At 36.9% G+C, this 24531-nt stretch overlaps 1 protein-coding gene across 1 annotated transcript in view; it reads right to left on the reverse strand.

The window, feature by feature from the left end:
* FCHSD2 (FCH and double SH3 domains 2) overlaps window positions 1-24531 on the reverse strand; it is a 249661-nt gene that overhangs the window by 39451 nt on the left and 185679 nt on the right. The window contains exons 10-12 of the mRNA XM_055423620.2: window positions 20773-20868; window positions 7686-7802; window positions 5045-5149 (exon numbers count right to left, since the gene is read on the reverse strand). Of these exons, the coding sequence (XP_055279595.2) occupies window positions 5045-5149; window positions 7686-7802; window positions 20773-20868 (318 nt within the window). The remainder of the gene's footprint in view (window positions 1-5044; window positions 5150-7685; window positions 7803-20772; window positions 20869-24531) is intronic.

Consider the following 24531-nt stretch of genomic DNA (forward strand, 5'->3'; position numbering starts at 1 on the left):
ATGATAAAAAATAAGGCTAGTAAAAGTGTGTGGGGTGATCTTTATATGTGAGGTGTAGGACAATATCAAGTGATGCATTATTTATGTTGTTGGAACTGAACTAACCTATTTGACAGCAGATCATCTGTTGTCTGGTCACAAAAGAACTTTTGGGGATGACAGAAATATTTTCTATCTTGGTTGTGGAGGTGGATATATAGGGGTATGCATTTGTCAAAGCACATCAAAATGTTTACTTGAAATGGTTACATTTTATGTATCAGTTCAGTTCAGTCGCTCAGTCGTGTCCGACTCTTTGCGACCCCATGAACCACAGCACGCCAGGCCTCCCTGTCCATCACCAACTCCCGGAGTTCACTCAAACTCATGTCCATTGAGTCTGTGATGCCATCCAGCCATCTCATTCTCTGTCGTCCCCCTCTCCTCCCGCCCCCAGCCTTTCCCAGCATCAGTCTTTTCCAGTGAGTCAACTCGTCGCATGAGGTGGCCAAAGTATTGCAGTTTCAGCTTTAGCATCAGTCCTTCCAACGAACACCTAGGATTGATCTCCTTTAAAATGGACTGGTTGGATCTCCTTGCAGTCCAAGGGACTCTCAAGAGTCTTCTCCAGCACCACAGTTCAAAAGCATCAATTCTTCGGTGATCAGCTTTCTTCACAGTCCAACTCTCGCATCCATACATGACCACGGGAAAAACCATAGCCTTGACTAGATGGACCTTGGTTGGCAAAGTAATGTCTCTGCTTCTTAATATGCTATCTAGGTTGGTCATAACTTTCCTTCCAAGGAGTAAGCGTCTTTTAATTTCCTGGCTGCAATCAGCATCTGCAGTGATTTTGGGTATATTATACCTTAATAAAATTGTTTTAAAATTCCATGACATTGTAATGATACTTAAGAAAGGGAGAGAAAGACTCACTTGCTGCCACTGGAGGTGACTAATACTTGTTAATTGCAATGGAAAAAGAAAAAAGAACTTGAACAGTGGAAAGATTTGGTAGTACCACCTAAATTGAAAGTGACTATTCTTAGCATCAATTGTGAGAAAACTTGATAAAAACATACTATGATGAAAAACAGGATCATCTATAAAGTATTCTTGCCTAAAATAAGACTATGATCAGGCCTTTAAACTTCCAATTTATAGCACAGAAATACACCCATAAATTTTATACTGTAAAATATTAATAGTTGATTCAGCATGTTGAAAAATAAATACTCATCTTTTCTGTACATTTGAACAATTTTCACATTAAAAACTGAAGAAAGAGATTCGTTAAGAGGTCTACCAACATACCACATTATAAGAGTACAGCGTCACCTCACAATAAACAAGTCTGAAGGTAATATAAATTTGGATATATATGATTGGAAATTTTGTCTTTCTAGCAGGGTCACCCTTAGCATTTCATTAACCTTGTAGTAATGAGAATTCAGGGGCTTCCCAAATGGCTCAGTGGTAAAGAATCCACCTGCAATACAGGAGACACGGGTTTGATCCCTGGGTCGGGATGATCCCTGGGAGAAGGAAATGGCAACCCATCCCAATATTCTTGCCTGGGAAATCCCATGGACAGAGGAACCTGGTCGGCTACAGCCCATGGGGGTCACAAAAGAGTCAGACACGACTTAGTGACTAAACAACAATGAGGCGTCACATTTTATGCAACTGAAGTTTTTATACTTCTCTTATAGCATTATGGCAAAGGTCTTACCATTTCCTAGTCTTCGAGTACAAAAGTGACACTGGAATTTTGAATTACTGAAGTACAAGAGAATTGTGTCCTGAAACACAAGTAATGTACAGCTTCCAGAAAGGGCATTTAAAACTCCTGGTTTCTTGAAAAGTTATCTTAAAAATGGGTGTGATATGGGTGGCTCAGCAGTAAAGAATTTGCCTGCAATGCAGAACACACAAGAGACACAGGTTTGATTCCTGGGTCAGGAAGATCCCTTGGAGGGCGTGGCAACCCACTCCAGTATTCCTGCCAGAAAAATCCCAAGGACAGAGGAGCCTGGTAGGCGATGGTCCATAGGGTTGCAAAGAGTCAGACATGACTGATGTGACTGAGCACTAGCATGTCAGATCAAGAAATGTGTATCTGTATGACAAAAGATATTTCAAAAAATTCAAATACCTAAATACCAGATTAAGAAAACTTTAAATTTTAATTTGAACAGCTATTGCCTCATTTCAATTCTTAAACTAGGGGCTGCAAAGAGTAGCACAGCTAGCAGTCATAGAGATCATAACAATGTAACAATAATTTTGTTCATCAGTTTACGTCTAGTATATTCATCAGAATCTGGCACACAGCAGACACTCATTATGTGTTTGTTAAACTAATCAAAGAGTCCATCCCGAAATTACCCAGCCAATAATTAACTAATCATTACACAACCTCTATTATACTGTTCTTTGGAAATAGTAATCTTATTCTTTAGAAAGGCACAGGCCATTTACATTTTCAATTTCTTATGACTGGAAAAAAATTTTTAAATCTATTACTGAGTACCATAAAGGTTTCTATTCTAATTAGCAACACTAAATGGAAACACAATATAGAAAAGATTAGATAAAGCAGATTAACCAACAAGGGAGGCTAGGATTCATGCAGTAGGAGTTAACACCAAACATAAAGGACATAATGGATTTTTAACTAGTTTCTTCTCCCTTCTGTTTCAGTATTTATAATAAAGTAAGTAAATGTTGAATGGAAAGAGAAAATCCAATGCAAATGATATATAGGCAGAAGAAAGAAAAAGGAAATCTACTGAAACTATTACTGTCAATTCCTCTGAAGGCTCTCATGGTCTAGCCTATACAAAAATCTTATGATAATACAGCAAATAATCCACTAATATGATCCTCATGTTTGCCATCTAGTTTTAGCTGGGTTATTTTTTGTAACTGATAAGTGGAAATCAAGTGAGAGATCGTTTTATAAAGGCAGTAGGATTAACTGCATTTCATAGATATTAAAAACAGACAATGATTCTGGCATTGTAGTTTTTAGCATATTCCATATTTCTGGTTAAAAAAATTATCTTTGAGAATGCAGACTTACATTCTAGTATTAGGAGAGATGAGTCATTCTGTTGTGTGAATCTCACTTCATATTTTAAGCTTTACAAACACAGGGCAGTTTATTCATGGAAATAACAGGTCATTCAGCCTAAATGCAGACTTTGTGTGACTGATTCCTACTACTGCTATTACTGGAGGGAATGGTGGAGGTAGGGTACCAGATGGTGACACTATGGATAAAGTCTGGAAATGGAAAATACAAGAGAGAACACACCCTTCAGAAAACTTCTGAGACTTGTCCTGTCAAGACTCTGAAATTGACCTCACTCAGAGTTTGGAGAAACATCAAACAAGAAAAGCTCTTCTACACAAGCCCATGTTTCTCATCAGACTAGGCAAGAGCCTGCCAATGTACTTGGCCAGCACCCTAGGGCAGCTGTTTAGCCATGACCTTGAATTCAGTGAGGAAAAGGGCTATTTATTGTTCACTTTGCTCTCTTTACTATGGAGGCTGTGGGTCACGTGCTACAAATAAAGGCAAGCTGGGGTTACTAGGGCTTCTCCAGGCCAGGTAGACAGCAAGCCTTGTCTGGTTCAGATCACTTCCATGGGCGGTGTCACAAACACACTCATATTCCCTGTCTTTGTTGATGCTGCCTTTCTGCTCACTACCAACCCCCACTCCTTGCCCCACCTCAATCACTGAAACACTTCCTCAAATCTTCTAGAGATCTGAGAGGGTGTTTGAAAATCACTCAGTTCAGTTCAGTTCAGTCGCTCAGTCGTGTCCGACTCTCTGTGACCCCATGAATCACAGCACGCCAGGCCTCCCTGTCCATCACCAACTCCCGGAGTTCACTCAAACTCATGTCCACAGAGTTGGTGATGCCACTAGTTTAGATTAATGCTCAATCCAATGCAAGAAGTGCTTGTACAGAATCTTCTTATACATTTACAGTGCTGCACTAGATCCCTGGGCCACTTATTCTGCCACTGGGCATATCTGACTGTTCGCAGTAGCAAGCTCAAATCTGCCTTCTTCCTACCTTCTTCTCTTAGTTCTGGCTCTGCCTTTTGAGGCTGCAGGGCCCAAAACTGTGCTATCCCTTTTTCATCTGTCAATGTCCACCTTAAGCTTTACCTCTTTGTATTACCTGCCCTAATAACTTCTCCCACAGCGACCCCTGTGCCCTTTGGTTTCCTTATGTGTAGACCACTCCTTGGCACTTATGCTTTAGAGTCTTAACTATCTTGGGCATTCTTTCAGCCTTTCTAATAAGAATGTATTCTCACTGAGGGCTGGACACTCTCAGTCTTTTTTTTAAATGTCTACTTCCATATCCCTTTACTATGATGCATTGGATATGCAACTAAATACAAATGAGCAGGGGTCCTCCATTAATTGGTCTTAACCATGATGACTTTCCTTACTTTGTGTCACATTTTCTTACAAAAGTCTTCTATCCTAATCAAATCCAACTGTCAACTATATCCTGTATCTTCCTCCTTTGCAAATAACTTTTCTTTTCATCTCAACTTCTCCCTCTCTAGGTCACAGAATATTAGTGTATGGTACTTGAACTGCTGAATACTACACATAAAATGTGTATTTTTCTGTGGTAGAGAGGATTTTATATTGTCATATAATCCTCAAAGGATTCTACGACTCCCCAAAAGATTAAAATTCAGTGTTTTAACATTTTTTTTTTTTTGCCTTGTCTGCTTAATCAACTCCTGGCACTGAATTTATGTGTATCAGTTTCTGTACTATTAATCTTTATTGTGGCCTGCTTTGTTATTCAGTGTTTCATGATTGTAAACTCTTCACAGTTGGCTTAGTGTCTTTTTGTTATGTGTACTATCTTGTATGAAACAGACACCTAAAGATAATACTCTGGACACAGATGGTGAATCACCCTTCAAATTAGTCAGTGTATAGAGACTGGATTCTAAAGGTCCACATCGCGGCTGTGACTGTTGGAGCTGGGCAAAACGCCACAACGAGCTCCCACCTCACCTCTGCTTTACGAATATTTTCTTTAGCTTCATCTATTTTCTGTTCCAGCTCTGTTCGGTTTTGTTCTGATACTGAAACTCCATGGCATTCCAGATCATCTAGAACCTATTAAAGAAAATAGGAAAATGATCATTGCTTTCTATTTTTCTCTTTTTTTATTAAATGACTAGAATGTCTAGATAATTTTAAAGACTTCAGTGACAAGTTTCCATGATTCGCTTTTTAACCTTTGTTTTCATTTATTTATTTGAAAAATTTTTAAAAAGCTCTGAAATAATTACAGACTTACAAGAAGTTGCAAAAATAGGACAGGGAGTCTCTTCACCCAGATTCCCCAACGGTAAAACCTAACTACTGTATAAGATAAAATCCAGGCAACTGACATTGGCACAATCTAAAAATCTTATTTGAATTGCATTTTTTGATATGCACACCTTTAATTTAAAAATTACATGAATAGAAAGCACAGTTCCCAAACAACAACTAATACAAAATGGCAAAAAGTCTATTGTAGCTTCGTACCCTACCAAGTGTTCCCTACTTCAAGATAACCACTGTCCCATCAATTTACTTGCATTTCATCAAACCATTTATTATATATTTCCTATATACTTTGTCCAGTTTTAAAAAATAATGAGATCTATCAAATGTGTCTAAGAAACCTTTGTGTATTTGTACAAATAGACTGACATCATTCTCTAATCCACTGATTCAATAATTCAACTGTATCATACTTTATTTACTCTTACTTTACTGCCATTTGAGTTTTCAAATTTCTCAATATTATAAATAGTACTGTACGAACTACCTGGGCTTCCCAGGTGGCTTAGTGGTAAAGAATCTGCCTATAACGCAGGAGATACGGGTTTGATCCCTGGGTCAGGAAGATTCCCTGGAGAAGGAAACGGCAACCTACTCCAATATTCTTGCCCGAAAAATCTCATGGACAAAGGAGACTGGCAGGCTACCCTGCATGAGGTCACAAAAGAGTCAGACAAGACTTTGCAACTAAACAACCAGAACATCAACCTAGTCAGTGACTCTTTGAAGACATGAGAATATTTATCTAAGGCAAAAACATAAAAGTAGAAACTGTACATTTTTATAGACATTGCCAAATTGCTCACAAGAGACTGTACCTATTTTTCTAGTAGTGTGTAAAAGAACATTTCTCTACATTTCACCAACACTGGATCAATCTTTGAAATTTTAAAAAGATTGTCTCATTGTTTCAATTTTTGTTTCTCTGTAATAGAGCATTATTTCATATCCTCTATTCATTTTTCTAATGAATTTTCTAAAGTCTTTAATTCTTTTGAAATTTACCTGGTATATGGCAGAAAGGAGAAATCTAACTTTATATATTTTTCCAAATACACAAATAATTGCTATAATGCCATTTCCTGAGTAAACCCTTTCCTCAAAGATCTGAAATGCCATTAACAAGTTTTTATTATGAAATATTTAAATACACTCAACAGACTAGTGTATTTTAAATACACTAAAATACAAAAATAGACTAGTATGATGAATTCTTAAATATCGATCTCCAAGATTCACTAGTTAAAGAAACTTCTCCACATTTGTTTTACCTATTCTTTATTTTTCTATGTTAATAGAAAAGCATTTTAAAGCAAATTCTAGACATCTTGTCATTTCATTCCTACATGCTTTAGTAAAAGTCTCCAAAACCTTTAAAAAAATATAACCACAGTACCATTATCAGACTTCACAATAATCCCTTGGTAGCCTTAATATGTTGTTCATCATTAAAATTCCCTGCTTGTCTAAAAATGACTTTTTATAGTGTTTTTTTTGAATCAATATCTAAAGATACATACATACACAGATCATTTTTCTTTAATACATTTGTTAACTCCTGTATGATGCTACAGCTTTAATTACTATAGTCATTATTGCATCTTTCAGTATGTGCTAAACTACAAATGTCTCATTATTACTGTTACTGGCTATTGCTGTTTTGCTGTTTAGTCATTAAGTTGTGTCAGATTCTTTTGTGACCTCATGGCTATAGACCGCTAGGCTCCTCTGTCCATGGGATTTCCTAGGTAAGAATACTGGAGTGGGTTCCCATGTCCTCCACCAGGGTATCTTCCCAAGTCAGGAATCGAATCTATTTCTCCTTCTGGGAAGGCAGATATCAGACACATTTTAGGATCAGATTTTGAAGTTCCTTTGAAAATATTTTTAAAGTTTTACTGAGATTTCACTGAAATTACAAATAAATTTAATAAAAAAATTTTTTTAAGTCAGAGAAAGATAAATACTCTATGTTATCACTTATATGTGGAATCTAAAATATAAAACAAATTAGTAGAAATAACAAAAAAGAAACAGATTCACAGATATAGAGAACAAACTAGTGGTTACCAGTGGAAAGAGAGAATGAGGTAGGGGCAAAATAGGGGTAGGGGATTAAGAGGTATAAACACGCATAAAATTAATAAGCTATAGGGATATACTGTACAGGTGTTTAGTAGATAGCGGAAGACATTATTGAGTGTTGAGTTATAGGAAAAACATCTATCAGGTATTTTTCACACAATAAAATTCAACTCCTTAAACTGGTTTGATGTTTGACTTAAGTTAGATGTAACCTACGATCCTCTATTACACTTACCCGTTGTTGGTGAACAATAGTTTTGTGCTCCCGTGCCACACGTGTGGCCCATTTCCGAGCCTCTTTGTTTAAACTGTGCTCTTCTGTGGTCCCTGTTTCTGATTCTAATTGTCGGCTCTACAACACAAGAGACAACAGAGGGGAAAGTACTGTTACCCTTGTTGAAATTACTACCATTCTGTAGGTAGACCAGAGGGCCTTCATTTAATCAGCACTCAAAATATGAGGCATGTTCCACCACTGTGGAAAGCAATGTCTCATGTCATAGGAGATTAGCAGAAGACAAAGAGGAAGGTGTAAGAACCATAAACGACCACAGATTTTTGTTTTTCATTGCTGAACATTAAAGCTTCATCTCTAATACTGTAGCTTGATCCATTTTGGGTATGAAGAAAACCAAGCTAAAGCAAAAAAGAAAAAGTATTCATGCCAACTTACTATGACACTAAACAAAATGGAAACAATTTAATAATTTCAATGGGATTAAAGAAAGAATCATTGGACAGAAGTGAAAGAAAAAAAAAAAAAAAAAGAATACAGTAACAGCAGCACAACCTAACCAGCCTCAAAAATACTGGGATTTAGTTACAGGTCCATCACCAACTTACCACCAAACCTCAAGCTAGCTTTTGTCCTTCTTCTGGGCTTTACTTGTCATCTCAAAGATAGGGATGCTAGAGCAAATGATCACAAAGAACAAACTGCAAAATCTAACTAAACAAGAGTTAATAGTTAACCCCTATTATGCAAGGTACTGTGGCAAGTGCTTCATGTAACTTTTATGACAATTTTATGAGATGGGTCACATGGTCATTTTATAGAAAAGGAAACTGAGGCTCAGAGATGTTAAATAAAATTTCCAGTGTCTACCAGATAGTAAATGTTACAACTTCTGATTCCAGAATTAGAGCTCTTAACCACTAAACTGTTTTAACTTCTTCTAAACAATGAAGAATTCATAAAAAACAATCTTTATTAAAATTGGATTAAAAATTTAATATTTTTTGGGGGGACTGCAGACAAGGTTGAAAAACTTTTTCTCTATGCAGACATTTCAGCTAAAGCTAGATTATATAATGATAAATGAATTGAAACATATCCAAGTCTAACCAACTTTATTTATTTTTTTAAACCAACTTTACATTTACATTTTATACTGATTCATTCTTTGGGTTATTAGGGAATTATATTTGGTTTGCAAAAGGATCTAGGCATTTAAATTAATCTCTGTACTCAGAAGCCAAGGTTTAAAATGTTAAACCCTGAATGCAGAATGGAAATGTAATCTATAGGATGTATGGTAGAAAGGTATACTCTGAAGAGCTCAGGTACAGATTTTTGAGCCAGATAGATCCAGTTTTAATCTTCTCTATGCCATTTACTAGCTTTATGATCTTTTGGGTTGTTAATTAATCTGTGTTTTAGTTACAGCTGAAATTGGTGAAAATGCCATCTGTCTCAAAGGGGTTATTTAGGATAAAATGAGGTCATATTTTAAACATTTTCTTATAGTATATGTGTAAGTATCCAATAGATGGTAACTGCTAAAGACCCAAAAGAAAATTACTTGAAACAAAAAAATTAGCATTATTGTTAATAAAAAGTCCAAATAATTCCCAGGTTCTTGACAGACCAAATAATGAGTCAAAAACAAGGTTGAAGATATAATGAAAGATTGAGATCCAAAAAGAATGAACTTGTAGAGCACAGAGTAGATAAGAAAGGAGGCAACTAACAGAGAACTTTAATTTTCATTACTGAGGCACATTGTAGGAACTGGTAAACAGGTCTAAAATGTGTTTTGGCTGCATAGCCAACTTGCCCACACAGAATTTGTATCTTTTTACTGAGTATTATCTGTGCTTGAAAGCTGTGCTTTTTTTTTTCATTCCCTATGGGTTTACTATTACTCAGAATGGAGTGCCAATGATCAGTGTGTAGTGTAGTATAGTCGCTCAGTCGTGTCCGACTCTTTGCGGCTCCATGGACTATAGCCCACCAGGCTCCTCTGTCCATGGGATTCTCCAGGCAAGAATACTGGAGTGGGTTGCCATTGCCAATGATCAGTACAGATCACAAATACCACTGACTGGGAGATGTGATTTTGGGATCTTCTGGGCAAGGAATGCCATGTAATGAAAATTCAAGTAGATTGATTGCTTTCATGAATTCTGAAATCAAGCCATGGAAAAGCATGGCTACCTATAATACAGTTCTAGACAAATGAGAATTCCTTATAAGGAAAACACAGGCCAGGGTACTAAACAATACATACAGAAATGTTCTAATGCCACTCCCACAAATAAAGGTCAATATAAATTAGAATCTAGTAAAGATCACTACCTTTTTAAGACAGTGGTATCAGTAGTGGGATACTGTGAAAGGAACTGTTAGTGACTGCTTCTTTTTAAAATGGTGGCTAATTTAATCTTTAGTTCATACTTTTAATACTTTTCCTCTATTTCTTAGAAATGTGTTAAAATATATAAAAGAACAGTAACATACATAGGCTATTCAGAAATAATTTAAAAAACATTATTTTCCTAAAGCAGAATATGAGACTGAAAATTAAATACCAAACAACACAGTAGATTAGCTCTGGAAAAGTTCACTTATTTAACTTGATTATTTTTAAAGAGGCATATATTATAACATAACAATTCTCTGCATAATAGCAGAAAAACAGTTCAAATTACAAACTGAAGAGAAATGCTATAAAAGGAATTTCCTATCGACTTTTAAATGTAGGTTAGGTAGTTTATTAGTCTGTCAGTTTGGGTTATTTGATAATTCAGGTCAACTCCCAAGATTCTTGAAATTTTTGGAAACATCAGATTTCAGAAATCATACAAGCTTTAATAAAACATTTCAGAAGCAGACAGATCTTTTCCTGGAAAATAAATGTCAATCCAAACACAAGCCTACGCTTTTGAGTACTCTTCTTTCTGGTTGGAATAACTACCCTATCTTTTTTGGTCCACAGACAAATTCTCAGTTATTTTTCAAATCTCAGTTCAAGTCCACGTTCTCTGCGAAATCTTCCCTGATATTCCCAGACAGACTCAGGGATTCCTTCAGTTTAGACATATCTCCATCATATTAATTTATTCATTTGTAAGACATCTACTCGGAGAAGGCAATGGCAAGCCACTCCAGTACTCTTTCCTAGAAAATCCCATGGACGGAGGAGCCTGGTGGGCTGCAGTCCATGAAGTCGCTACAAGTCAGACATGACTGAGCGACTTCACTTTCACTTTCACACATTGGAGAAGGAAATGGCAACCCACTCCACTGTTCTTGCCTGGAGAATCCCAGGGACGGGGGGGCCTGGTGCACTGCTGTCTGTGGGGTCACACAGAGTCGGACACGACTGAAGTGACTCAGCAGCAGCAGCAGCAGCAGCAGCAAGACATCTACTATGTGGCTGCTGTCAGGCTAACATAACATTACACTGAGACTGCTGCACGTATGTTTCTTCCTGTTTGTCTTCAGGCAATATGAGGCCCTAAAGGATGCATTCCTGGCATGTAGCACCTTGCCTAATAGTACACAGAATACCCTCAGTAAAGGCTGGTTAACAAATACAACCTAAAGTGAGGGCCAGGCCACCAGATTACTAGTATGGTGCCTTCAGAAGTGAGGAGAATAACATAATGAATTGGAATCAGTTTCTAATGGATAAAGGAAAGTATTTTGTGTGGAGAAGAACAGGATGAACAGAGGAGAAAGAGGACTAATAGTAAATTAGTGCCGTGCATTTTAATCTAGATTCTCAAAGCTCATTTGAGGACTGAGATCCCTCTGCTCTTGTAAAATAAAAGATCTCTTTTTTTATGTTTAAATTCTCACTACAAAATACATTAAAATGGATGGCTAAGGAAGGAATTTTTCTTTTTTGATCCCCAACTTAAAGAATCTTTATATATTTTATTTTATGAAATTTATTTGTTCTTTAAAAAGTAGCCATTGAATATGAAGTGCATTCACTCCTCAAAGAGGCCTGGGTATGTCATTCTGGCTCATACACTTAACTTCCTCTCTGGGCCGCAGCTTTCTCAACTGAAAATCAAGACATCTCTAGATGAGAAGAAATCCCAGATCCTTACCAGTGCTACAATTAAGAGAACAAACAGGCTCATGCATTGGCTGTAATCAGAGGGAACAGTGTGTTTCTCTGCATAAGAGACCCAGAAATTATGCTATACATTGCTACTGCTCTCTGCTCCAAATTTCTTCTTAGCATTATCTGAGAGGATAGTCTCAAGAGCAGAAGGGCCTCTGTAAAGATTATCAAAATATTATAAAAACCTATTAATTTACTTGGAATTTTTAATTCATGACATAATTTTAGGACGTACTGGAGATGAAAACCATAAAGACAAACCATGGAAGGTGCAGGATGTCAAATTTCTAAGATGGTTAGGGAGTATAGATAATGCAGATATTAAAGATCCATGATGCACTACTGAAAGAGAAAAAAATAGCTTAAATTCAAGTCTATTAATAATCTACTTATTAAAAAAATCTACTTATATAAAGTTGTGTGTCCATTATCTAGGTAAGTATATATCTGCAGAGAAATGTTCAGAAGGATATTGGCCAAAATGTTACCCGTGGTTACCTCTGAATAGTGAGGGTTTAGGTGAAAAAATTTTTAATGCTTTTTTATAATTATAAAACTATACAGCTATTTTATTTCTTAAAAGGGTATCATTTACTTAATATTTAAGCTCTGTGCTTAAATGTGTGTTTTACATACATTTAGATCTCAAAACAATATTAATAGAGACTATTCTCAATTTATAAGTGTGGAAATCTAGGCTCAAAAAAGATATATGTCTCTCTAAAGCCTTTTAGCCAGTAAGAGCTAGATCCAGAGCTTGTGTTGAGACCTCTTGAGATTCCTCCTATCTTTATATGACCGTAGAGAGAGAGAAAGTCACTCAGTTGTGTCAGATTCTTTGCAACCCCATGGACTATACAGTCCATGGAATTCTCCAGGCCAGAATAGTGGAGTGGGTCTTTCCCTTTTCCAGAGGATATTCCCAACCCAGGAATCTGACCCAGGTCTCCCTCATTGCAGGCAGATTCTTTGCCAGCTGAGCCACAAGGGAAGCCCATACTTATATGACCATACTGTTTATTAATTGTTTTATTTATCTAACACTGATAACACAGAGAGAGTAATACTGAAAAAGACATTGCTAAAATACAAATTTCTTTTCAATGAAATTCTGGCTAAGCTTTTACTGAATGCTAAGACATCTTTTGGCTTAAACTAATATGTCAAGGGGCTTCCCTGGTGGCTCAGAGGTTAAAGCGTCTGCCTCCAATGTGGGAGACCTGGGTTCGATCCCTGGGTCGGGAAGATCCCCTGGAGAAGGAAATGGTAACCCACTCCAGTATTCTTGCCTGGAGAATCCCATGGACGGAGAAGCCTGGTAGGCTACCGTCCACGGGGTCGCAAAGAGTCGGACACGACTGAGCGACTTTAAAAAAAAAAAAAATATGTCAAGAATATTGGAAAGTGTGGGACTTCCCTGGTGGTCCAGTGGCTAGGACTTCGCACTTCCACTGCAGGAACACAAGTTCCATCTCTGGATGGAAACTAAGATCCTATAAGCGGCACAGTGTAGCCACACAAAAAAAGAAGATATTTTTTGATTTAATGTTGTTTTTAGAAAAACAAAAGTCAAACCATTTAAAGAGTTTAGGAAGGCTTTCAGAGCCTAGCAATGTTGCTTTTAAAAATCACCAATAAAAAAAAAAATCACCCATCTTTTTAGAAAGTAATATTAAAATAAAACCTTTTCAAAATTTATAGTTATTAAATAACTTTAAAGAACTACACTACAAAAATATTTTTTTTGGGGGGGTGGCTGCTCCTGTGGCTTGCGGGATCTTATTTCCCTGACCAGGGACTGAATGTAGGCCCTCAGCAGTAAAAGCAGGAATCTTAATCACTGGTCTGCCAGGGAATTCCCTTTCTGAATTCCCTTTCTGTCCTAAGGCTCAAGAACTTAGGACAGTCCTCTCTGAACACCTGACAGTAGACACTGCTGATTCTAGAAAGGGACACTCATGTCTATAATTAGAATCTTTCAATTTGGATATTATTGCCAGTATATGTACAGGAGGATGGTATCTATCTATCCATCAGGAGTATTTTCCATAAATTCTCTACCACAACGCGTTCATGCTGATGAGTCAATGCTAAATGTAATATAAGATTCCCATCAACAGAAACAGCCACTTGTAACAGTGAGAATTTTCAGGTAAATGCTCTGCATGATATATTGATCACATATAGATGTTTTTATAGACAAGGGCATTTAAAATATATTTATTTGGCTGTGTAGGGTCTTAGTTGAGGCACATGGGATATTTTAGTTGCAGCATGGTGGATCTAGTTCCCTGACTAGGGATCGAACCCAGGTCCCTTGCAGTGGGAGCACTAAGTCTTAGCCAATGGACCACCAGGGAAGTCCTGACAAAGACATTTTTGCTAAATACTTATTTTTAAATAGATGCAAAAATTGCCCCACTTAAGCGAAACTTTAATATGCAAAATTCTAATTACAGCAAGTGGTTGTCTTGTTTAATATAACTGTTAATCTATAGAAGGCAGAATTAAATGTCAGAAGTAGCATTTTAAATAATAGGAAAGGATCATATATTGGAAATTAATTGTCAGCTCTTTTCTTTTTTTCATCATTTCCGTGAAGATTTTATTATTTGCAGTTCAGAGAAGGTAAACAGGAAAGGGTCCTCTCAACCCCACCAGGAAGTTTGAGGGAAATGTTCCCTTAAGGTTTTCCTGCTTGTATGTGTGCCGTGTGTGCAGTTGCTTCAGCCATGTCTGACTCTTTGTGACCCCATGGACTGTGGCCTGAGAGGCTCCTTTGTCCATGGGATTTATCAGGCAAGAATACTGGAGTGATTTGCCATTTCCTACTCCGGGGGCTCTTCCCGACCCAGGCATTGAACCCATATCTCCTGCATTGCAGGCGGATTTTTTACCGCTGAACCACTGGCTGCTTGTATAGATCATACTTATCTAAGTTTTGTGGACATGCATGTTTCTTGTATTCTTTCCCAGGTTAACTTTGTTCTTTGTCACACAATGTGAAGAAATGCTCCCTAAGTGCACACAACACTAGTTCTGATAATGGAAGGGAGACACACTGAGATGTATGTAGGGCAGAGAGGTGCTGAGCAGAGCAAGTCATGTACTTTTAAGAGGAATAAGAATGGACAGTAGCTATTAGCTACTTTTTATTCCAGACATATTGCCTTTTAGCCTTAAAACTTGGTGAGTTATCCTTTGTAGAATAAAACAGGAGAGAAAATGCCGAGAAATTTCCAGTGATCAACTCAGTAAGGGAGTTGAAAACTGGAGGCCGTGACTACAAAGTGTTATCATATTTCATAATCTTGGTAATGTCTTTTATTATATTTGATATTTAAGTATTTCCCATAGTAATTTGTGGCACAACCTTAAAAAAAAAAAAAGAAACATGGTTGTCTTGAGGATAGGAGAAAAAAGGCTGTCAACATTTATTTTCTAACTACTATGTGCCAGGCATTGAGTCAAGTTTAATTTTCAAACTCAATAAAGTACAGTCATTTCATATAAGGAAGCTGAATCAAAGAGGTTCAGTTCAGTTCAGTCGCTCAGTCGTGTCCGACTCTTTGCGACCCCGTGAATCACAGCATGCCAGGCCTCCCTGTCCATCACCAACTCCCAGCTGAAACTCCAATACTTTGGCCACCTCATGTGATGAGTTGACTCACTGGAAAAGACTCATGCTGGGAAGGATTGGGGGTGGGAGGAGAAGGGGACGACAGAGAATGAGATGGCTGGATGGCATCACCAACTCGATGGACATGAGTTTGAGTGAACTCCGGGAGTTGGTTAAATATATATAAATATGTAAATAAAAATAAATACAGCCAGCACATAGCACAGCTAGTTGACTCCAAAGCCCATGATTTCTCATTGTACAACACCTGCATGAATCTCTAACACAAAGTTATTACCCATGTGACAGCTGAATGACTTTAAACATAGAGATTCTGATAAATGTACTTGTAAAATCTCTCTCACAGAATTTACATTTATCCTTCTTTTGGGGGGGGGATTTTAGGGTACATTCCATATCCTTCTTAGAACAATCTTATACTAAAAACTTTCATTTCCGTGAAGAAAGATGAACTTTATTATTTCCAGAAAGATTTTTGCCTTTCAGGTATCATTTGATACCAGGAGATACAAAGAAGGGATACCTTGGAAATCAGCAATTCTATATGGAAACAGAGACATATAAATCTTTCAGTATTAACCATGAGCCAGCTACTAAATTACTACATCAGATGGAACTTGCCACTGATCACTGTCACTATCCTTAATCTTAAGGTTAAACTAAGATTCCTAATTTAATTCTATTACTGTATAGACTAGATCATTGTGACTTCAGAAAATAATTTTGGCCAGTTCCCTTTGGTATATCACTGTAAAACATGACTTAAAATAATCATATATTAAAATAGAATGAAAAGGAATTTTGATGTACTAGCAGATTAAAAAAGATTAAGCCAAAAAAAACAACAAAAACCAAGAAGTGCAACACTTTCAACCCTTAACTAAATCCCAGTGGTTAATACTGTGACTGTTTTCAGCTGTACATTTTTTACTTTTGTAGGGAAAATGTTGGAATTGGAAATGGTTTATATTAAAAACTTTTCAGAAGAAAGTAAGTTACATTTAATCATGATGATGACTTTAAAAGTCCTACAGCTCTCCTAAATTTATCTTATCTAAATCTAGATCAAATATTTATTGACTACTCTTCTCTATATAAGGCAAGGAAATATACAAATCATATGCAATAAATATCTACTGGGTAAATAAAACTGAATGTGTTAAATCCATAAGGAATTCAAAGTTCCTTTTATAAATCATATAATCCAAAGTAAAATAAAGGAACAATACTGTCCTGCAGAGTGAACTTGTTTGCAATTACCACATGGCTGTCATACTTGAAAAGATTCCATAGTTCTACATATGCTACCATATGTAAAACTCAAACACAAAATCTGGTTGCAGCCTACATTTACAGTGTTCAACTCCTTCACCATACTAAACCTATTTGCTATTTCAAATACCGTAATGCATTTTCAAGCTTTTCTGGCTCTGATACTTATTAGCTGAGTGATCTTGAGCAAATTTCTTAAACATAGTTTCCTAAACTATGAAGATTAAAAACAGTACCTAAAATATAGGATTGTCGAGAGGATTAAATGAGTTAATACAAGGAATTCAATTAGAAAAATGTCTAACATGAAATAAACCTTCAGTGAATGTCACTTATTATTTTTATTATTTTCAATGGTTATTTTCACTCCCCAGCATGTTTTTTTCAATCCTGCAGAATAAATTTCAATTCGCCTTCAAGATCTAATCCATATTAAGAAGACACACAATCTGATTAAAAAAAACTAAAGATCTGAACAGACATTTTATCAAAGTAAATATATGAATCACTAATAAGGCATAAGAAGATATTCAATATCATTAGTCATTTGTTGTTGTTGTTGTTCAGTCGCTCAGTCGTGTCCGACTCTCTGCGACCCCATGAATCACAGCACGCCAGGCCTCCCTGCCCATCACCAACTCCCGGAGTACATTCAAACTCATGTACACAGAGTCGGTGATGCCATCCAGCCATCCCATTCTCTGTCGTCCCCTTCTCCTCCCGCCCCCAACCTTTCCCAGCATTAGTCATTAGGTTAATGTATATCAAAACTGCAATGAGCCGGCTATGGGGTCGCACAGAGTTGGACACGACTGAAGTGATGCAGCAGCAGCAGGATGACTATAAGCAAAGAGACAGACTATAGCAAATGGCAGTGAAGATATGGAGAAACAAAACACACATATAATGGTAGAAAGAAACACAAAATGGTAGCCACTTTGGAAAAGTTGGGCAATTTCTGAAAAAGTTAAACATAAGTTACTATACTATTGATTCAGCAACTCAAGAGTAATGAAAACATATTCATACATTAACCTGTACACAAATGTTAACATTAGCATTACTGATGATAGCCAAAAGTGGGTAACAACCTAAATTTCTATCACTGATTAACAGATAAACAAAATGCAGTATATTCATAGAGTGGAATACTATTCAGCAATAAAAAGGTACAAACTATTGATACATTCTAAGACAAAGATGAACCTCAAAAACTTGCTAAGTGAAAGAAGCAAGACATAAGAGACCAGGTATTGTATGGTTCAATTTATATGAAATGTCTAGAGAAGGTAAACCTATCAAGAAAGAAAACAGATTAGAAGTTGCCTGCACAGGGGATAGGAATATGGATTAACAGTAAATGGACATGAGGGATCTTACCCGGGTCATGAAAATGTTCTAAAACTTATTTGTGAAGATGGTTGTACAATTTGGTAAATTTACTAAAAACCAGTGAATAATACACTTGAAATGGGTGAATTATATGATATGTAAATGTCTCTATAAATTGTAAAAAAAAATTATACCACATCCGTTCCGTTCTGTCGCTCAGTCGTGTCCGACTCTTTGCGACCCCGTGGATTGTAGCCTACCAGGCTTCTCCGTCCATGGGATTCTCCAGGCAAGAATACTGGAGTGGGTTACCGTTTCCTTCTCCAGGGGATCTTCCCGACCCAGGGATCAGGATGCATTAATTGTACTCATCAACGGACACCAAGAACATTGTGTCAGGTACGGCACTTGCCTGATTATATTTTACTTGTTTGTGTACATGTCAGTGAGCTTCTTGAGTCTGGGCTCTTCACATGTAGTAGATATCCTCAGCATCTGTCTGAATGACTGGCACTCAGACAGATACAGTAGGAACTCAGTGTCTGTTGCATTGAAATGTGCTCCAGAAGAGGATAGGAACAACAGCAATTTCAGAAATACAACAGAAGATAGTGGCAATTAGCCCTTCCTAATGCCCTACATTTACCCAGCAGGAGAAGTAAGTCAGTGGGGCACTGACCGGTGCTTTCCACTCTGTGACAGGCTTAGTGATACCAACTCCAAGAGGAAACCAGAAAAGCAAGGAAACAACGGTTCCGTTCTCACATAAAAGAACAGTACTAGTCCATACTGGGTAAAAACAATTACTTGGGATCTTATTTTTTGTGGGCAATATGAATACTTAATCTAAAACAAAACAAAAAGTATATACTCCAAATTTTACAGGTAAAAACATTTTCAAAAAGATTATTCTAAAACTTTCAACAGTTGACAATCTGGGATGATTTTTATAAATGTGTGAGCATTTATCATTTTCCATTATGGAAAGATTAATTGCTCCCCAAGTGCTGAACATTTCTTCCCTGAAAACACAGTAGCATTTAGAAAGAACATTAAACTGCAATTAGGATGTCAATGTGTCATTAATTCACTGTATGACTCTGGACAACTCTCTTTTCTTTTTAGGCTTCAGTTTCCTCTTTAATAAAGGCAAGATTAGTTCTAAGGTTCTTTCCAGCACTCCTATTGAGCAAAACTAAGATGCTTCAGACAAGATGACAAATGAGAAGCTCAATCTTTTCACTATAAATAGGAAAAGAAATCCCTAATTTATAAGGGAAAAGGGAAAGCCCCAGCTTATGCATTCAGTAGCCCCTTACACATATATTTATAACTTTCATCCCAATACCAGGTCCCACCCTTCTTTTAACATGCAAACCCACATACCCCATCCCTCCCACCCCTGACCCATACCCCCAAATACCTCAGCTATGGTCATTCTCAGAGCACTGACAGGGGAGAACTCAATATCCACCAGCTGGGCAGCTTTTAAACTCTGCCCAGTACAGATTGCACAAGGACAGAAAACAGCATAGAGTTAGAATTGTACGGCAAACAGGGACACAGAGCTAAGAACATTTAGCACAGAGTTTAGAAACAAAGAAGGATTTAGGGTTGTCATGGGGCTTCAAATGAATGAGATGCGAGTCCCTATCAGCCTCATTTTACTGAGGAAACTGGGCAAAGACAAAATAATCTCAAATGGGTCACAATTTTAAGTCAAGCTTGGCAAACTTGTCCATACCCTGTATCCTCAGGACAATGTCTCCGAGTCGTTAAGCAAAAGCTGATAGATTAAAAAAAGGCACTTCTAACGGCAAGGGTTAATAATCTAGAGGGAAATCCCAATTTCCTACATTTCTTTATATAGCCACTAACAGGGCTACTTAAAATTTAGTAGGAAAAGTAATGAAGATACCTCCAGCAAAGGTTTCTATTACTGATACCATTAAACTCTGGTACCATAAACTCCCCTGGTCTTGATTCTAAGTTTACCACAGACTTTACCAATATAACTTGACTTCCCTCTTGGCTTACCTGCATTGAAAGAATGTGCTAGATATGTGTTTTCTTACCTTATAGAAGCAAAATACCTTTTAAAAATGTTATTAAATTAGTATTCTGGTTCTTTATTTTAAAATTCAAAAATGGCTATCATTTTTCATAGAGCAAACTCAAGGATAAAAGTATATGATTAATGTTTGCTTTTTATACATTGCCAGTTTGGCATTTGTGTTAATACTTCCACAGTCTAGGAAATCTGAAAGGAATTAAAAAGGTCCTATAATTTTTAATAAACCCAGTAAAATATTCATATACACATATTCATTATTCTATTTATTAATTCTATTCTGGTTAAAAACCACTGGTTTCTTCGGAAGGGTATACATGTGAAGAATTTCATAAATAGAAAGTATAAGTTTACATCTGAATTGAAAAAAATTTATTGAATATTTTTCTTTTCTTCCCTCAGTTCAGTTTTCAGATTTCCCGTAACTTGCTTTATAATTTAACCCTACTAAGTAGAAAGTTGTTAGCATAAAGATGTTGGGTGTGTTAGTCATACTTTAGAAAGGAATGTCACCGTTTCTCGGCATCCTTACAATTTTATTATAAAATTGAGATATACTCAGTCTTTTTTGTCTATTCCAAAGAGAATAGTCACTGAAACACAAACATAGCTTAAAAACAAATAAAATGAAAATCTGGAATTCCCTTACAGTATCACTGTCACAAGGCTGGAACTGGAAGGGCTGGGGTTTGTGAAACACAGCATTCTCTTGTAAAAACAGCTGAAGATTATAGTCTCGTACCACCTAAAGAGAAAATAAAATATCTTTAAGTCTTTAACAAGGTTAAAATGTGCAATAATTGCATTTTAAAAGTTTAGGGTTTTTTCTGTAGTTTTCAAAAAATGAGAAATCGTCCAGTACTACGTGGTCAAAAAGAAATGATAATTACAATTTTTTTCATTTCATTTATTTTTAAAATTTTTATTTATTTATTTGGCTGCATCAGGTCTTAGTTGATCATGTGGGATCCAGGGATTGAAACTGGGCCTCCTGAAATGGAAGTGTGGAGCCCCAGTCACCAGGCAAGCCCTTCATTTTGGATAACAGTTGTTATCCTTGTGCCCCATTTTCTCAAGAATCTAAACATGGAAAGTACTAGGTTAGAAACTAGCCCAGATTTGGGGACTAGACAATATGTACTATTTTAAGACTGCAGAAAGATGGCTATTACACAAGATGTTATTCTTTTGAATGGGGATAGGTAGATGCAAACAGGGAAGCACATCAGTTTTTTCTAAACCAGTTCTAAAGTTTTGTAGGCCTCTTAAAGTTTGCTTTATGGAGACTGCCATCTACTAGGAAACTGCCAGATAACCTTGTACACAGCAAAAAATAGTATTTTTCTAGTACTTCTCGCCACATTTCTGAGAAAGTTATATTCTAATTACCATCTTAAAGCATACCAAAAAGAACAGACTAGAAAGGGCTTTATAGAGAAGAAAAATTTTGATACACAGAAACTAGCAAAACAAATAGCACTGAAAGAGAGCCGTCTAAAAAGAATTCACTGTTATATTCCCTGGGAAAGAGTGGAAACCAGCAGCACTTGATTGTACAGAAATCCAGGTTCCAGTTTGCTACACTGCTTACCCTTGACTTGTCTTTCATCTGCTAAAGCTCATTAGACCTCTGCCAGAAGATGGGCGGAAGAAGGAAATAAAGTTTACAGCAGTTTTTGGCTATACTTTAGTAGACCTGGGAAAAGAATTCATTCAGGAGATGGAGAAAGGAGGAGGTATATTTTGCATTTTACTTACCAATTCTCTATTGTTTACCTCCCCTGCCTTCAATAACCATTTACTGACAGAGTTTACCAGGCTAATATTAAATGCAGCAGGGAAAGGGTTATACACAGAGGAATAAATATGAATAAACAAAGTTAGTATCTTCAAGGAATTTATTATCTAGAAACTTGGACAATTAAACAGATTACACAATTAAAATACACTAACAAAGTGTGTAGAAGGCACTAGGAGAGCTCAAGTGCTATTTAATTCAGACTGCAGGGCTGGGGTGGAGGGAGGAGTGATTGAAAATATGTGGTCAGGGAAGGCTGGCCGAATAAACATATTCTTAAAGGGAAATATGTTTTTTCTTTTCCTGGATTCCAGTTTTAAGCTAGAATAACTGAGAAAGCTCCTGATACAGTCCTGAGACACAGCCTCACTAGTCATCCTGCAGAAAAAGCTAAGAGGATCATCCTTCTGGTTGCTAAACCTAAACCCTGAAGCAAAACAAACCCAACTTCCTTCCCTTCTTTCTTTCAAGAGGGAGGTATTAATCTTTTTAAAAATTTTAATTTTTTGCTCTAGAATATTTTAAAGAGAAAACAGTATAATGTGTCCCCACGTACTATCAACCAACTTCCAAAACACACCAATTTCATCTAAAACCCACCTACCCCTTCCACCTTCTATTAAACTGAAGGAAGTCCTAGACATATCCAGTTCAGTTCAGTCGCTCAGTCGTGTCCGACTCTTTGCGACCCCATGAATCACAGCACGCCAGGCCTCCCTGTCCATCACCAATTCCCAGAGTTCACTCAAACTCATGTCCATCGAGTCGGTGATGCCATCCAGCCATCTCATTCTCTGTCGTCCCCTTCTCCTCCTGCCCTCAATCCCTCCCAGCATCAGAGTCTTTTCCAGTGAGTCAACTCTTCGCATGAGGTGGCCAAAGTATTGGAGTTTCAGCTTTAGCATCAGTCCTTCCAATGAACATCCAGGACTGATCTCCTTTAGAATGGACTGGTTAGATCTCCTTGCAGATATATTATGTCAACTATAAATATTTCAGTGTAATGTCTAGAAGACAGACTTTAGGAAACATATATTAAAATGTACAATGAACATTATAAAACAATAACTGTTTGATTTTTTGTTCATATTTTTTAAAGTTTTTCACATTAGGATCACAATAAAGTTCCTACAGAGCATATGGATGATGTTGCTTAGGTTTCTTTTCATATATAGATTTCTTGGGACCTTCCTGGCAGTACAGTGGTTAAGAATCCAAGCTTCCAGTGCAGAGGCTGCAGGTTTGATCCGTGATCAGGGAACGGATATCTCACATGGCACGTGGTGTGCCCTCCCCCGCAAAAATCACATGTAAGTTTCTTCCTCTGTCTCCTTCACCCACCTCACTTGCAATTTACCTGCTGAAGAAACTGAGTTTTTGTTCTGTAGTTTCCCATAGTCTGAATTTTGTTCACTCCATCCTTGTAGTGTTCTATTTCTTGTGTGTCCTGTAAGTTGATGTTTCACTGCATTCACATTTATTGTTTTATTTTTTGGCAAGGTGGTGTTTACCTCTGTGAGAAGGCTTGCCTCTGACTTGCCTCTTTTTGCTATTAACAGCTGTAGTGGGCTGAACGAACGGTGGCTCTCCAAAAGAGAGATCCCTGTCCTTAGCACTGAACTTGTGAATGCTACCTCGTTTGAAAAAAGGCCCATTGCAGATATAATTATTAAGGATTTTGAGACTAGGAAATATTCTGCATTCTGTGGTTGGGCTCTGAAAGTAATGCTAAGTGATGTTATTGTAAAAGACAAACAGAAGTAAACACAGAAAAAAGAGGAGCCAGTGAGACAAGAGGGAGAGATTGGAGTGATGTGACCACAGACAAACAAAAGTCTGAAGCTATCAGAAGTTGAAAAAGGTAAGAAACCGATTATCCTCTAAAGCCTTGGGTGGGAGTGTAGCCTTGCTGACGCTTTCATTTCTGACTTCTGGCTTCCAGAATTGAGAGAGAATAAATGTCAGTCATTTTAAGTCATCCCATTTATGGTAATTTGTATAGTAACCCTAGGAAACTAAGAACAGATCTATGATGATAAATGCCTAGACATATTAGGGGCTGCAAGAACTAGAGTTTTCTATATTTTTCTATCACTTTATCAAAGAATTCCATCATTCCTTTTTCATTTATTAGCTAGAATACTTGTATAAGAGAAACTTTCAAACTCAATTATTTATTACCTTGAGGCTGATTTTGTATAAGGCAGGATAAACACTTGCCTCTTCTCTTTATTATCTAGTTTTCAAATTGGTCTGTTTCCCTAGTAACCTCAAAAGAATGATCAATTATACTTTAATAAATTATTATAAAGTCATGGATTTAAAAATATTTGATTATTTCAATCTACTGCTATCATTATCAAAGCTAAAATAATCCCATCTTTGGCTAGCAAGATCACATCTTGAGTCCCTGGAGATGACCTAGTAGTTTTTGATAGTCTTCCTGCTTTCCATTATGACTAATTATTTAATATTTACCTTAAATATTTTATGTCCCAGATCTAGAATCAGTACTATTTTCCCAAAAAGCACTGTTTTGTTTTTTAAAATGAGTAGGAGAAGTACATGGAAAACAAGACCTGTACAATAGAGGCACTGGGTTAGTAACTG

Source organism: Moschus berezovskii, chromosome 14, assembly GCF_049115385.1.
Source record: "Moschus berezovskii isolate FMDL1 chromosome 14, NW_MosBer_1.0, whole genome shotgun sequence".
Lineage (NCBI taxonomy): Eukaryota > Metazoa > Chordata > Mammalia > Artiodactyla > Moschidae > Moschus > Moschus berezovskii.